The sequence below is a fragment of the Balaenoptera physalus genome, assembly GCF_965194825.1.
Source record: "Balaenoptera physalus genome assembly, chromosome: 15".
Taxonomy (NCBI): Eukaryota; Metazoa; Chordata; class Mammalia; order Artiodactyla; family Balaenopteridae; genus Balaenoptera; species Balaenoptera physalus.
In genome coordinates, this window is record NC_138894.1 from 51,584,621 (window position 1) to 51,601,443 (window position 16,823).

At 47.6% G+C, this 16,823-nt stretch overlaps 1 protein-coding gene across 3 annotated transcripts in view; it reads left to right on the forward strand.

Annotated features, from left to right (window-relative positions):
- Positions 1 to 1,720: 1,720 nt before the first annotated feature.
- LOC309643542 (uncharacterized protein) overlaps positions 1,721 to 16,823 on the forward strand; it is a 118,536-nt gene continuing 103,433 nt past the window's right edge. For 2 of the 3 annotated variants that reach the window (XM_082426319.1, XM_082426318.1), the window contains exon 1: positions 1,721 to 4,374. In XM_082426319.1, coding sequence (XP_082282445.1) covers positions 4,243 to 4,374 — 132 coding nt within the window. In that variant the 5' untranslated portion in view covers positions 1,721 to 4,242. Of the gene's footprint in view, positions 4,375 to 6,452; positions 8,539 to 16,823 lie in introns of those variants that run through there. The other variant, XR_014253792.1, reaches the window with a different exon arrangement.

Sequence of the window (16,823 nt, forward strand, 5' to 3'; positions counted from 1 at the left end):
GGGGCCTGGCAGGAAAACAGAATTTATCCCAGGTGGTTCAAATAGAAAGACTTTGATAAAAGCATCGACAGAGCAGCAGGCAGAGTTGAGGGAACAAATACGGAATATTGAGGTACCTGGAGACATGCATCGGGGGAGCCATTACCTCCCTAAGGCCAAAGGGCAAAGGGAAGAAGGAAGTCTTGGTGCCTGACCCAGTGGGACTGTGGCTGTGGAGGAAGGGCCTCCAGAGACAGAGCTCCAGGGCAAGGAGGGAGTGGGGAAGAAATCCCTGCCCGTTTTTGCTGCCTCATGTTGGCCAAACCGGAAGCCAGCCCGCAAGGGTGCTCAGGATGGTGCCTTCCTCAGGGGTCAGCTCCTGGGGCTGAGAACACGTGGAGGTGAGTCAGATGGAGAAAGACCAGTACACTGACCACTAACCTGATTACCATATAGCCATTTCCTATAGCTTCTTACGTGTTATCTCATTTAATTCTCAAAGGTACTCTAAAGCCGGCTGAGCCTGGGGTTCTGCAGCATACCAGAGCTTGTGGGCATAGCGCACACTCTTGCCTAATGGCGTGTTCGGGCTGACGAGCTGACAGGAGGGAAGTGCGTTGAAACCCATCATCAGGAGCTTGAGGCCAAAGGGACTCTAAACGTCACTTAGAAAGGAAGTCACTGGGACGGTGACTGTGAACAATTTGTCCGCTTTCTTCAGCCTTTGTAATTTATGCTTTTTATCCTGAATGTTTCCCAACAGTAAGAAGGTTGTCTTCTGCTCAGTAGGCAGTCCTGTCAGGGAGAGAATCTTGTGGGTTGCTGTGGGAAGTGACAGTGCTTTGCAGAAAGATCAGGCCAGGTCCCAGGAGTCATGGTTGAGAGAGGAAAGGGAAGCAGAAAGGCCAGAAACCAGCTGTCCTGAGGAGGGGGGGTATGGCTGGGCCCGGGGGCGCAGGGCCTGTGCTCCGTCTCTAACTCCTCAGAGCCAGGAATCTCCTCCTGGTGGTTCTGCTTCCCTGCCTGAGGTTAAGCTGGGAGCTGTTCTCCGCGGCATAGGCGCAAGCTGGAGTGAGTGACCTTCCAGCAACTCGGGGCAGCAGACACTGACACTGGGTCTACTTTACTGTAAGGTAATCCAAGCAAGAGGCGCCACTTGATCTGAAGGGCAAGGTCTTATCACCAAATAAATATTTCATCATTCGAGGCCCCAGTGAATCGAGGCATGGACAGGGCTTCGGTGCACACCTGAGTCCCCTGCCCCCTCTCAGGTGTCCAGTGGCTCCTGCCCGGGGCGGGGGGAGAAGGAAGGCCTGTGGCTGAGCCGTTAGAGGAGGTGGGAGAGGGCTTCCCCTCCATAACCTCCACCCAAGTGCTGAGTCACTCAGGTAGATCGCCTCTCTGCGCCTTAGTTTTCTCAGCTGCAAAATGGAAATGATTTCCCAGCCCAGTTCTAGGGCCCTTTCTTGTTGCAGAGACCAAGTGTGATAACACAGGAAAGCATTTTGGAAGGCAGGAAATGACACATCAAGTGCACCAATTATTAATACCAACAGTGTCTTTTCAGAAAATGTCCCTCAAGAGGCCTAAACCATACTTGAGCTGCTCTTATTCATTCATTTATACGTTAAACAGATATTTACTGAGTACCTGCCATGTGCCAGGGGTTTATTTTCTGCCTTGTGGATTGGCAGGGTGCTCTGTATTCGTTTCTCCATTCACCAGTCCTGCCCTTTCTGCTCTCCAGGGTTGACAGGGAGTATATAAGTAAGTCGAATGCTTGTTGGGGTTGATGAGGAATATATTGACTGAAATGAGAGTTCAATGCCCCTGCTCATTACCTCCAGTCTTACTGAGGTTCTGCCTTTTTGCCTAAGGAGCTGCAGGCTGGGTGTGAGTAGGGAGCTGAGTAGCCCTGCAGGGCACCATGGCAACCACGATGAGGGACTGCCACCAGGGAGTTTAATGTCACGTTGCACCTTGAAGCTCATCAGCTGTGGGCCCAGCAGAAAAGAAGCCCTTCCCCATTCTGGGAGGTGGAAAAAAGGAAGAGAGGCAGGTGTGATGGATGCAGCTCAGGCAGGGCTATATTAGCATCTGATGAATATGCTGATATTCATCAGAGGGGAGTTTTCCCTTTCAGTGGAACCTCTGCTTGCTGGGAACTCGGGAGGCCAGACCCCAGCATGGAGAAAGGCACAGATGCTGCTTGGTTATTAAATCCTGGGATGTCTTCTCAGGACATTTGCCTCAGAGCAAGAAGCATGGGGGCGGGATAGAGATAAATTCGGAGTTTGGGATTAACATAAACACACTACCTATATAAAATTGGTAAGCAACAAGGACCTACTGTATAGCACAGGGAACTATACTCAATATCTTGTAATAACCTATAATGGAAAAGAAGCTGAAAAAGAATATACATATGCATAACTGAATCACTTTGCTGTACACTTGAAACTAACACAACATTGTAAATTAACTATACTTCAATAAAAAAATAAAATTCCAAGACAAAAAAAGAAAAAAAAAAAGCATAGGAGTAGAGGGGCTCCCACATGGTGGGGAAGTTCAGAATTCCCTGCCTGTCCTGAAGGGGAATCCTCCTGAGTTAGTCCTGCCTTCCTGTCCCCAGATCTATCGCCTCCGGGTGTGTGATATTTTGTTGTTCCTTTGTTTAGTTAATAAATCAACCCTCCTACAGCTCTCATTTCCTAGTAGGACATGTTGGTGGGCACCCAGTAGCTGCCTGGATTATCTGATAAAACCAGCCTCAGTCCAGAAGAAAATTGTCTGTGAAGAATCACTAAACAAGTACAAAATAGTGTCCTTGTTGAAACAGAAAAGGAAATAAATGTGAGACAGGGTCTTGGGAACTTGGTGTCCCTTGGTTCTTTCAAAATATGCTCCACCTCCAGGACCCCAGGGAGGCAGGTGCCGGTAGGGGAGCTGACAAGCAAAACCCTTGCCTTCGTTCACCCACCACCTCATGGTTCTGGCGGAATCAGCCGAGTCTCACATACTTGGTAGTAGGCCTTGTCTGCTAGGAATTTGTGCTTCTGCGTCTCTCTCCTTTTATCTTGCTTTCTTGTCATCCCCACACCGACCTCTTTAAACAAATCTAGCCTCCTCTTTTGCCTCATCAAACCTGCAGGCAGGCCCAGAGGCTGAATAGGAGCTGTGTCCAGCGGTGAAGGTGGGCCATGATGATGCGGGGGATGATGGTGACGATGACGACACAACACCACCTCGTCCTCGTCACTATCACTAGTTAATAGGGGCACAGTGATGATGGGGGTTGACAGCCCTTCAGCAGGTTTACCTTATTTTAGCTTCCCTTTGCAGAGGTGATTTAAACCTTCATAAAACTCTTCCCTGAGCTCTGGTGTTTGTCCCTCACTGTTTCTCAGACCCAGGATACTATTTTGGTTTAGAAAGTTCTCTTGTTTGTGCTGCTGCAGGTAGTGGCTTGCCAGCTCCTCAGAGGAGAAGACCCAGTGGTTGTCTGTTGTCAGAGGCACTGCACTGGCTGCCCGTTCAAGATTGATTTTTTTTAGATTGTTTCCTGTAATCGCACTGCACTATGCTGCCCTGGCCCAGGGCCCGTGCAGAGATTTTTGACTTGAAATGTCTTGCTTCATTCTCTGGAAGCTGCTGACGCTCACTCCTCCGGCTGCGGCCCCCAGCTTGTAACTGATGTCCTCCTTAGCTGAGCTAAGAGGCCTGAGAGGAGAGGGCGTCCACACTCATTTGCTGGACCAGCAGGCTGGCTTCTGCTCTTGAGGTTGCTTCAGTCCTGTGATGAATGGTGGAGGGGGGAGGGCGAGGGTGGGTGCTGATCCAAGGGAAGTTCTTAAAGAAAGATAACACGTTAACATCAGAAATCTGCAGAATAAGATTTTGAAAACACCCCGAGAGAAGAAATATACTACATCTGGAGAGAGAAATGAGGGTTAGGCACCAAATTTTCCTTTGCAAAGTTAGCACTTCTTGCGTGCTGGTGGGAGCATTAGGTGGCAGCCTAATTAGGTGACGATTAAGTAAAAGGGTTGCACCCCGGGGCTGCTCCCTCCCGCCACACTGCCCCCAACACTCTTCCCTTTGTGCTCCTCCCCAGTGCAGTTGGTGCTGGCACGTAAGTGCTTGGTAGATGAAATATCCAGTGGAACTGAGGGCCGGAAGTGGGACTGCCGGAGCTACACACAGGAATACGTGACTGGGGTGGAGAGAAGTGTGTTTGGGGTTTAGGGAAAACTGTATTTGATGACACAGAACAAGATCTTTGAGGGGCTGAGACCACAGGATTCAGAGTATCTGCTGGGAGGAGGGGACAGTGGTTCCTGGGTGAGTGCCACAGTATCCTATGAAGGAGGTGCCGCTGTCGCTTTTTTCCAGGTGAGGAAATTGCCCAGGGTCACAGAGCAGGGGGCTACCTCTTCCGAGGGTAGAGGACAGATGTGGGCCTGTTGGCGTCTGGACACTTTGCTAGGGGGAGGGGCACAGCCTCAACCCCCCCTCCCCTTCCCCAGGGGCCTCGGGCCAGGCTGCGGGAAGCAGTGCCTCTGCCCCGCGGAAGTGGAAGGGGAGCCAGGCCATAGCGGCCTCTCTGTAGCGAGAGCTCAGAGGGGCTGAGACTGCCCCTCCCTGGAGCCCACAGCTGGGGACATGCGTTCATTCTCTACAGCTGACCCGACTCCTCATTCTTCCTCCCTCCAGGGACCTGTTGGCTGGAGGCCCAGCCTCTGCTGATAGAGAACTGATGGATTTCCTAAAATAGGAAGCCCTGTCACCCACCCATTCTCTCCCTTTGGCTGAGCTGGGTGGGGCCTCCTTAGGAGAAACCTCTCTTTATAGATTTGTTTTACCAGAAGCAGCTTTGGCAAAAAAGAGTGCGGCTGAACTCATGCCTTTGGTTGAGGGCCAGTTCACAGCCATCCAAAGTCTGTTGAGCCTGGGGGTTCACTGGAATAATAGGGCAGGTTGGAGGTTGGACAGGAGTCTGGGCTCTCACCTCCTGTTTAGAAGGGGTGAAAAAGCCCAGGGGGCCACACTGACTATGCAGCCGAGTTCCTTCCCTTCCAGCAGAGGCCCCAGGGCCCCTGAGCCTGTGCAGGGAGCTCTAACCTTGGCTTTATAACAGACAAATTCAAGTTCTGGTTATCTCATTTTTATATTCGAAGACCTGGAGCAAATCATTCTAGGACTTGGTTTTCTCCTATGTGTAATGGATTTAACAGCTCCTGTGCTGCCTACCCACAGGGTTGTGGTCCAGGTTCCGAGGGGGAGCCTCTGTGTGCATCAAGTGCTGGGTCAACACTGTCAGCTGATAACGAGACAAGCTTTTGTTTGCTCAGAAATAACACTCAGGGCCTGGAACAGGAAAGGTGAGCCCCAGCCATCTGTCTGCTCAGGGAGCTGCTTCTCTGTGGCTGTGGCCCATCAGCCTCTCTCTCTGGCAGTCCTGCCTCTTTCACATTGATTATAAAAATAACCACGTACCTCCTTCATTCTGCCATTTGGATTTTGCTTGGCTGATTCACTCTTCTGTAACGCGGACTATCTTCTCCTTTTACACTCAGTTGATCTGAAATCGGATTTTACAGAATGGAGCAGAACTTCCCATTCTTTTGTTTTTGCGGGGTTTGGGTTTTGTTTTTTAAGCTTGTTTTGTTTTTACTGCTCAGAATTCCCCTGATACGCTTAGTTTTTCAACTTTGCATGTGATTAGAGGGAGAAGCCATCACAGTGCTAACAGTCCCCTCCCCTAGGTGTGATTCTGCCTTGAAAAACAGTAAGGAGGGAGACAGGGCAGGCCCAGCCTCAAGTCATGCTCAGACCATGCCCATTCTTGGTGCACTTGGCAGTCATGAGTTTGGCAGAACTTGGGTGGGGCCATAAACTGGACCTGGGGTGAGGCCCCATCCCTCTGCTGTTGGCTATGGGAAGAATCATGAGGACCCAGTCCCCCACCCCCATCCCTAAATAGGCAGAGGCCTGGGGAAGCCCTATTGGAGGCGGGACTCTGCTCCCCTCTTGGCATGGTTGACCTCGTGTGTTTTGGGGGGGATGGAGAAAGAGACAACTGTGGGAAACTACGAAAAGGCAGAGTGGCTGAACCCACAGAGGTGTCGCAGCTGCCCTTGCTTAACTGGAAGCAGAATCTTTCCCAGAGCCCCTTGTGAGCAGTGCAGTGAGACCCCACGCCCACCCCCTGCCCCCCCTGGAGGCTGGAACCAGTACCTGTTCCTCAGTGGTAGATACAAAAAAGAGCAGATAACGTCCCCATGCTTGAGGAACTCAAAACCTTCCAGAGAGATCAAAGCAATCCCCAAAGCATGAAAGATGTGGCAGTTACTAAAAACAACTGGGTGTGTGTGAGGATGGCGGATGCCTGGGCTCGCTCTGGCCTTCTGAACTGGCTGAGGGGAGTGGACCAGTGATCCACTCGCCTCCCTTCCGCCCTCTTTGCTTCCCTTCCGCCCTCTTTGCTTCCCTTCCTTCCTGCTGTTTGTATAACACTGTGCTAGATCCTGGGTGAGGATGGAAGTGTTCTAATAAGGGATTCAGCAGTTCCTACTGGGCAGTGTCAGTGCCAGTGCCAGAGCTGGGGAGGACTACTTTAAGGGCCAAGTCCTCCTGCCTGAGGGGGCAGGACCTGGACTTTCAATATCAGTGTCAGGGCCAATGAGCCTTGTCCTAGGGCATCCTTCTGGACTGACCATATCCTAACCTCAGCTTCTGCACCCATTCTGTTCCTTTGCTTTTGCCTTTGAGTCTAAATCATTTACATAGATTCTACCTCCAAGTAGGCATCTTTCATTTGCTATCCCAGTGTCTGATTTGGAAAGACCCCTGACATCACCTCACCTTTGCTTTGAGGCAAAGCTTTGGCACTGGACCCCCTTTCTCACCTCGTTTTGGTTCTGTCAAGTTGCTTCAGCCCAGACAGAGTTTACAGGACTTCAGATTAGTTGAGGAGACGAGATGTAGACCCAGACTAATTTAAAAAATAGTATGTTAATTGTAAGATCTCAGAGGGCTTAATTTTGGTCCCGAGGGACAGTCAGGATTTGCATAAATGGGAAGGAGCAGAGAGTGCATTCTTGGCAGGAGACAAGGCTTCAGCAAGAGCTCAGGGATGGGAATGTGCTTCACGAGTTCAGGGAGCAATGAATAGACCGGTTTGCTAAAAATATTTATCAAGTGCTTCCTATGTGTGAGGCACATAGAAGATACAAAGGAAGGGTAATGAGTGATCCTTGTCCTCCAGGATTCTGCAGCGTTCTGATTCTGAAATGCCCCCATCAGAACAGAAAGGCCTGGGGAAAGTCTGAGGAATAAATCTGGAGGCAAGACTTCAGGGTGCAGGAAGGCATCAGCTCTCTTAGCACAGATACGGATGACGAAAAAAAAATGTGCTCAGGACATAATCTTAGTAAAGCTGCAGATTATGTTTAAAGTAAACATTTACAAAGAGGATTGGCATGAAGAATGTGCAGGGAGAGGGAGCAGTTCCGTGTCACAGAGCTTCTGACCTGCTGCAGTAGATTTAGCAAAAGTGGAAAGAGAAGGTACCAGGGACGGAGCCCAGATGTATTTTAACAGCAAACTCTCCAGCCAGCTGATGTCCCTGATATTTGTTATGTTGCTATTGTCTTGGTGACCTTGGCAGCAAAGTCGTACAGGCCTGGGGAGACCTTTCTAGGTTGCTAGATTCTTTGGCTTTTTGAACTTGTCGCAAGAAGTTGCTTTGGTTTCCTCTCCCTGACTACAGAGGAATGCCTGTGGTCCCCGAAATAGAATAACAGTTGACGGAGCTCTGCGTCATGTTCACAGGGAAAGTTACTAATGAGATAGGTGACTGGGTCCTTGCATTTGCTCTCCTCAACACCGCTAAATTCTAATGGTTTCTCTGAAGGAGCTTAATTTGAATTTGCATTTCTAAAAGCTGTATATCATCACTTAAAGGTACAATTAAAAAGTAGCAAGACATGAAATAAGGGCTTAGGTATACCAATAAAATGAACATTCATTCAGCAGACATTTTTGTCCCTATTATGTTCAAGTCACTCTGCTGGGCACAAAACCAGGTGCCTATTTATAAATGCCTCCCTTGTACAATGCTCTTACATGCACAAGATCAGGACACTACTCAACTAAATGAGCAAGGAATGCCAGGTTCGAGCTCTTCCAGTGGAAGCATGAACTGTCCATCTAATAGAAGGGCATGAGAGAAGGGATTTCTTCAGAGGTCTGTGGTAGCCATTTGGCCTCATCCCCCTCCGGACTTTGTGAGGCTACCAAGTTTCACAAGGAAAGGCCCTTTTCCAGGGCTGTGTATGCAGGAGGCAATGAGACCAAGAGGTGGGGGAATAACCTAACAAAGCAGGAAACAAAACCCGATGTCACATTCTACAAAGTGGTGGAAGCTGGCTTGCCTCTGATGAAGCTGGTTCCTTTTACAACAGCAAGCAGGGCACTCTGCCTGTTCTCAGCCCAGGCTGGGTGAACCGAATCTGAATAAGCCTGCTGGGTGGAAAGGTGTGTGCCTACGAACCGGTGAGTGGGGTCCAAGAGCCAGGATCTGAGGATAGGCAGATGCCTGGCGTGGACACGGCCCCCTGTGGTTGAGGCCAGAAGGCCATAGGGAGGAAGGTATACTGTGGGTTCCACCTGTGTGTGCTCCTGGTCAACGCCTTTGAGAACCAGACACGACCGAGAGAGGAGAGGTTGGCACAGGATGGTGCTGGGGCATGCACTGTGGAAGCCCAGCCTGGGTCTTCTGCACACTGACTTCCTGGTTGCCCCACACCTAGGGCTCTCCATTGGAGGACTAATCTTTTTTTTTTTTTTAATTGGGAGTTCTACCCAATATGAATAATTTGTTAGAACAGTTTGGGTCCAGAAGGAGTGGAGACTGTGATACCCCTGGGTTGATGTTTGGGTGGTTCCTCTGACTCACTCAGAGAATCGGGTGATCTTTTGTACCTCAGTTTCTCTTACCCATGAAAACAGGATGAAACTTGCCTGCTGCAGATCACAAGGCTGTGGGAAACTTGCTTAAAGAAAGTAAAGAGTGTTTACACACGCGTAATACCTTTGAGGGAGGCAGGATTTCTATAGGAGAGCTACATGGTGCTCTGAAAAATCTTTCTTCAAAGTGAAGCCCATTTCATTGTTTGTGCCAATGTCTCTTTTCTTCCCACCTCTCTTCTAATCATCCCCACGTAGTCATACACCCCATGTGATAATTTATTAGTAATAATAATAGCTACTCTTTATTGACCAACTCCTCTATGCCAATCACTCTGCTAGATATTATCTTGAATTCTTAAAACAGCTATGAAAGATAAATATTATTAAACCCTCTTTATAATGTGGAAGCTGAGGCCTAGAGAGGCGGGTGGAAAGGATAGAGGTGAGCCAGCAAGTAAGTGGTAGAGCCAGGATTGTAACCCAGGTCCACCTGACTCCAAAGCCATACCCTTTCCACTACACGCCACCGGCTCCTGGCCACTCTTCTCAGATTTCTGAGGGCAAAGGAGTGGAATCTGCTAGAGGAGGCAGCTCCCAGCAGAAAAGGGACGCGGAGTGTGTGGTGCCTAGCACAGCGTTGGTGGTGCCCACACTCACCCCAAGGATGTGCCTGAGGCTGCTTGTGGTGGACACACCACAGTGCAGTGGCTTTTCCTTGGCCTTTGGCAGAAATGCTATCTGAGCTGAACCCATCCTTTTTTGTGTAGAAGGCTGCATATTCCTAGTTCCCAGCTGTGTGGAGGAGCTCTGAAAAGGAATGAATTTCTTTTCTGGGGCAGACTCATCCCACATCCAGGTCCCTCTCCCCTCTTGTGCTTTGCAGCAAGCCCCCTATGTGCCCACCCGACCGCTTGTTCAGAGGGATGAAGGCAGGTGGTGTCATGGGGCGCTGGGGATTGTGCCTCTGTTGTGCTGCTTCTAGAAGGCCCAGTTTTCTGGCAACATAGCTTACCTGGAAGCTGTTAACTTTGCCGTAGTTCATTTTATTGCATGCATTCTTACCCATTTTGTGGTGCTTTCAGACAATAGGTGTGGTGGCTGATGAGTTGAAACCCGCCTTAATTATGCACTGAAGCAGGCTTAAGGAGTGTTATTACTTGCTTAATGATACCAGCTTGCAAAACAGTTTCCATGGCTCTCAGCACAGCCAGGCCTTCATGGTCATACATCTGCTCCCGAAAAGGATTCGCCATTTGGAAATGCAAGCATTTGGCTCTGGCAAATGGTGCCCTGACACAATCATTCTAGTGTTCGATGTCCTCTGAATGTCATTGTCTAGTGATTGGTATTGATTTTGGTAGCTCTTTCAGAGGCTGGGCTGTCAGCAACCCCTCTGGGGGAGATCATAGCCTTTGATGCCTGGGGAGAAGCTGCTGGTTGTGTTGGTGCTTTGTTAGGACCAGAATTCCCTAGGGCCTATCATTAGCTCTTCAGAGTTTTTATATACAATATCCAGAATACTTGTCAAATTTCTATATTATGTAATCAACGTCAATGTCATATGTGTAAGACTTTCTTTTTCCTATTTGCGGTAATCACCACTTTAATACTTAGTTACTTAGGTAAGGATGCACAAAAAGGCAGAAATTTAGAGCCAGTTCTTATATACAGTAACATTCTATTTTTCCAACTTTCTAGCCTCCTCAGGCAATGGTGTATTCCAAATACCATGTTTTTTCTGGTATCTAAAATTTACCACTTCAAGTAAAAAAATTAATTTTTAGATGTTTAAAAATTAGATTTTAAACTTTTGTAGTATAGTCTTGATTTCTTAAATATTACATATTTAATGTAATATAATTTTTATTTTAATGACTTGATCGATACCAGAAATTGTGCAATACTGCTGTCAGTCAATGATTTTCTCAAGGCAGTTGAGACACATGGAGTTGGCCCTTTTTCCCCCGTTAGCTAGAGTGTTGTGAGCCCTTATTCCCCTGGACCTTTCGCATTCTCCACTTTCATTTCTCCCTGCTGCCACATGTTCTGTTGCTTCTATTCCACAGCCTTATTTCTCACAGAGGAGTAAGGACTCGGCAATGGCTCTATTCCCCTGGAGAAGTTCAGCACATGGGCTTTGTGACAGCAGCCCACTGCTTACGGGTCCTCTTCATTTACTCTGGAATTCACAGCTTTGCTGTAGATGGTGGAAGGTAGAGGAAGGCCAAGCCTCCTGCTCTCCAGGGTGTTACTGGCCTTGACACTGAGCAGAGCTGCCTGCCACTTGGGGAAACGCATCTCAGCCTGTATGGGGACCTCATAGGTTATAGATTCATTGTATGTATGATGTGTCCTTTATTTCCTGGCCTGACTTTGACAGAAACCCCTGCTCTGATTTCTGTTTTACAAGTAGCTGATGGTTCGTGGAGCAACCGAAGCTTTCCCCCCTCCAGTCTCCGTTTTGGCCCTTATGTACCACCCCCTGGATGGGCAGGAGATGCCAATACCATAGCAAAGAACTGGCTGCCCAACTTCTAAGCACCTCTGAGGGTCCTTTGGTAACCCTCATCACACGTGTAATTTCTTTTTTAATGCCCATCTTCCCCACCAAACTGTGAGCTCCAAGAAATAGGGAATTGTGTCATTATTCTCTGTGGCCCCAGCCTCCGCAAAGTGCCTGACACATCGTGGGCATTCAGGGAATAGATGCTGGGTTAAGTTTGAAAAGGTCCTTCATTGACTTTCTCATCTGAACAGTCCTGCAAGAATACTTAGTGCACATGGATATTCTTCAGACCAGGTGTTTGAGCATGAAGGAATGTTTTTAGGGTGGCAAAATCTGTACTCTCCCCTGCAAGGCTGATGGGAAGGTCCATGCTGTCTTTCTGGTTTTCGGTCTGTGATTGCTTATCAACACACAGCATGTGGAATCTTAGTTCCCCGACCAGGGATCGAACACCACACCCCTTGCATTGGAAGCACCAGTCTTAACCACTGGACCGCCAGGGAAGTCCCCAGTCTGTGATGGCAGTCCAATCAGTAAGTGGCTACCCTGTGCTTGGCACTCTTCTAGGGGCTGTGACGACTGGAGACCCACTGTGAGACTTTGCGCTTGCCAAGAACAAGTTTATACCCTAGACAGGGAGGCAACAGCAGCCTCACGGGGAAGTATGTTAAGTACGCAGAAGTCTTGTGGGATTCAGAAAGGACAGAGAGACGGATGGAGACTGGAGCTAAGACTAGGACCCCGACAGTGGAGTCTTCAATATTTGGTGACTCAGCCTCCAACCTCCTGCCTGTCTTTAGAGGACAGAGTTATCTGCACAGTATCCACATCATTTTCTTCTTTGTTTACACTGCCATTTCTCTAGCCCCATCTTCTCTGGTGAGATAGCTGCAGTCTGGGCCAAATAGCTATTTGGTATCTTCCTACCTTGATTTCCTCTTTTCCTGTCTCATTTTCTTATTCATTGTTTCCCTCTTTCAGCCACAGTATTTCAGTGTTCTTCACATGTCCTTTCCTACCTTCCCAGTTCCCAGACCTCTAGCCTCCTTTCCCCCCACACCCTGTTGCCCATCTGAACGTGCACCACCCAGGCAGGAGTCTGTTCACCTTTCCTTCTACTCACTTTTTCCTGCAAACTAACTACCCACGGCCCTTCACTTCTGAGCTTTGCTTTGCATTTTCCAAGATGAGAGTGAATTATCTGATACCTTTATTTTCTTGTCAAACATTTACCTTCTCTGATCCAAGTGCTGTGAAGGGCACCACAGAGAAGTAATGTAATGAAGATACACCTTTCCAGGAACTCAGAACAGACCATTGGCAGTTATTGTATCTGAGAATCTCCTAAGACTTTCTGGGGAAAAAATAGAAGAATTTTGGGACTTAAGTTGAGCCCTAATATTGTAAACATTTCACAATTATGTATTAGGAGGGGAGACAATGGGTGATCCTAATACCCTTAGGTGGAGAAGGAACCTATTGTGAGGCGGGAGAAAATGTACATTCTTACCCATTCATTCTACCATGGTTGGTGGGCGTAAGACATGAGAAGGTATCATTCAACACCCTCTTGTCTAGCTCTGGGAATGCTCTGCTCACCTGCAGACAGAGCTGCAAATGAAGAATAGCGGGTTTCCTTGGGAGGTGGGAGGAGTCTCATAGGAACTGTTATCACTGGTGAAAAAGGAAGCTTCCCCTTCTGTGATGAGAGACAGGAGCAAAAACTGTGAGAGCGGACCCGTGGTGAGCACTAGGCCAGGCAGAGGCAGGGCCCTGGTCTCCTGCTGCCAGCAGCAGTGAGCTCTGTGGACTCCTCTTCCGCCCGTGGTAGTAGTGAAGAGTTACTGAGAAGGACCATCATCCTTGGGCAGTGGAGTCAAGGGGCATGTTTGGGAATGGTGGGGACCCACGGGGAGCTTAGACTCCAGCAATGACTCTGGGTGGAGAATCAGGACTCAAAGGTATTACAGTTGTGCCCTTAATTGTTTCCCCAGACTTGGTGGGTAGAGAAAACTAAGATGAGGTAAAGAAGAATGAACTATGCCCCTGGTCCTCATAGAGAATGACATTGTGATGGGTGGTTAGGGAAATGGACACATACACATGTAATACAGGGGAGTGAACAGAGTTGGGGTGATGGGTAAGGAGAGAAAGTGTTGAGTGTGAGCTGAGTATGGGATTGGCCAACCTTAGTGATCTGAATGGGAAGAGTCGTGTTGTGGCCTCCTTGGAAATCCCTTAAAGTGACTGATGGTGTTTGTTCCTCTTTGTGGCATAAATGCTCTCAATACTGCTGATGAGGACATGAGGACTGAACCTTCCTCGTTCACTCTAACCAGATGAGATCGTTAGTGTCCTAGATCATTTTCTTACTAGTTGATACTGAAATTTTCCCACCCTGGTCTTCTTTGGCCAACACAGAGATAAATGCTTGTGACACCAGGGAATTAAACTTAGCAGAGTTCAGGTAAAACCAGCTGTCCAGAGGGGGATGGTGCCATGACCACTGCTCAGGGCACTCTCATTCCGTAAAGCTGGCTTCAGCATAGGTGGTACAGAGTCGCTGAAGACCAGTCATGGCAGGGATCATACAGATGACCAGGTACAATTTTTGTCCTCTCTCACATGAAGAATTTGAGATCCAGTGAAGATAAGATCTTGCCCAAATTCAGAGATGCAGAACCAGGGAAAAAACCCCAAGTCCTCCAATTGCTGGGTCAGGGTGTCCTCTCTTCTGCAGTGTAACCTTAGAATACAATGTTCTCTAGCTAGACTGGGCTATTGCATTTGACTCATGAAGACCTTGATAAAATACAAAATGAAGTCATGCATTAAGCTCCAATCATCAATAATACTTTAGTGTGGAGGGTGACAGCTTTCTCTTACATTAACCAGGCCAATAGGATAGGATTTAAGAATAACCTGCTCCCATCCCTACTACCAGTAGAAAACCTTCCCCCTTCTTTCCTCCTTCTGCTTTGCCCTAAAGCACATACCCACCTTAGTTAGGGCAGCATCTTTGTTAGTGTTGAGCCTAGAAGTACACCATGTTGACTTTCTTCTTTGGGCCATGTCAGGATTTCTTAGACAAGGCAGATCTTTGGGCCTTTCCTGTGTTTTTCTAGTTGCCATTTCTGTGATGGAAGTGAAACTCAAGACGTTTTAGATTAAATCTCATAATCTGTCATTCTTCTTCACACCTAAGAGATCAAGAGTAGAGGAGGAAAAGCCATGAAATATTCCTTCTGCCAGCCAGTGGGGTCATTGATGACTAACATGGTCAGTGTCTTTAGAAAAACTGACACTAAGAAAATGCATTTGGACAAGAAGGTCCTACTGTATAGCACAGGGAACTATATTCAGTATCCTGTGATAAACCATAATGGAAAAGAATATAAAAAATAATTTTTTATATATATATACACACACATATACATAGAGGAATCAATTTGCTGTACAGCAAAAATTAACACAACATGGTAAATCAACTATACTTCAAAAAAAAAAAAAAAAGAAAATGCATTTCAGGGGTTAAAAACTCCATTCTAGAGTTTTATAAATGACATGCTTTATCTGGTAACTTAAAGAACTTTTGATGTTCCATTGTTCTCCTATGAGGACCATGGGTCATGTGGTTCATCTTCCTTAGTCCCCACTGCCAGGTAGGTGAAAAATCAAATGCATTGAATCAGATCTCACCACTGAACATATACTCACTGCCTGGGCTAATTCCTTCTCTCACAAATTCCTTTCCTTACATATCTTCTCACAGAATTATCGGCCCTTCAGACTGGTCAGATAAAGACAGTAAGCTCTCAGCTCTGATCACCTCACTTCCCTACTCAAAACAGTTATCAGCTGCTGACTAGCTGTAGCAGTTGTTCCCAAAGAGTGGTCCCCGGACCAGCAGCGTCAGCATCGCTGGGAAGCTTGTTAGAAATGCACATTCTTGGGCCCCACCTCAGATCCACTGAATCAGGAACTCTGCAGGTGGAGACCAGAAAGCTGTGCTTTAACAAGCCCTCCAGATGATTTTGATGCATGTTTGACAAGCACTGGACCCCAGCATTAAATGTGCTCTCTGCAGCCCCCCATTGGAGAGACATCATATTATAAACTAAAAGCCACCTGTTCAGCCTCCTGTGTGCACCCCTGTACGCACCCTGTACTCTGGTTAAAGAGAAGAGGCACTTCATTTTCATGCCTTCCTGCCTTTACTCAAGTGGATCCTCTGCCTGGAGTGCTTTCCCCTGCCTTACCCTGTACCTGTCTACCCAATTCTTTACCTAAAAGCTTTGCCTGCCTTACATGTTGGAAGGCATGTTTCTGATGAGGGATGTTTTTCATTTTTAGAAGCAAAGATGGCCATCCCCAGTTATTTACAGGCCCCTTCATCACACTAATAGGACCCCAGCAACACTGGAGGGTTTCTCCAGGTGACAGTCTGCAAGCATCCTCTAGGCCTCACATAGGTTAACTAACATTTGCTCGTTGTTTCCCTTCCGGGAGCCTCCAAAGGCAAGCGCTGTGACTGAAGAGGGGATGATTCAGTCCAGACCTGATGGGTAAACAGGATACAAAATCCAATGCTGCTGATGTGAGCAATGAGCAATAAAGACAGCCTATAATTCAACGGCATGAGCCTTGATAACTGTCTCTTGCCGTTTCTAGCCTCCCAAGCTGAATGCCTCCTCAGGATGTGAAAGTGAAACTCATTCTGATAATTGAAGCACTGGAAAACACTGGTAGTTTTGTAAAAACTACAAACTGTAAATACACGATGTTCTGAGCAATGCATTCGCTTCTGCCAGGTTTCATGAGCCAAAATGACCACCTTCCTTACAAAAACTGGAAACAAATCCTGACTAATAATCCTAAACTCTCAGCTAGTCTCTGTAGGACATTTCTCAAAATGCTGTCCACCAACGTGATCCCTCCTGCCTTCAAGGTGTCACTCACTAGGTCTGTAGCCGTTTGCAGCTGTGGGGGAACTGGGCAGCCTCTTCCTGCACAAATGAATGATAACGACTAACATGTCCGACAGGGCTGTTGTGAAGATTAACTGGATCGTAGGTTCTCCTGTAAATGGCAAAGTTAATGTAAATATTAGCTAATATTATTATTTTGACCACCCACTCCCTGCTGCCTCCTCCAAAGCCAGAGATCTTATAGTTTCACTTGACAAACTGAAAAATCATTCTTATAGTTATGTCATAAATATTCAGTTAGTCCTGGAATATGCCCAGAGGTGACTGGGGCTTAGTTGAAAACAGCCACTAGCTTTTAGTGAGATGTTGTGATTAGGATGTGGAAGGAGTTAGAACGTATTTGGTTCAAAGTGCTGATTTTTCCCAGTGTGGTC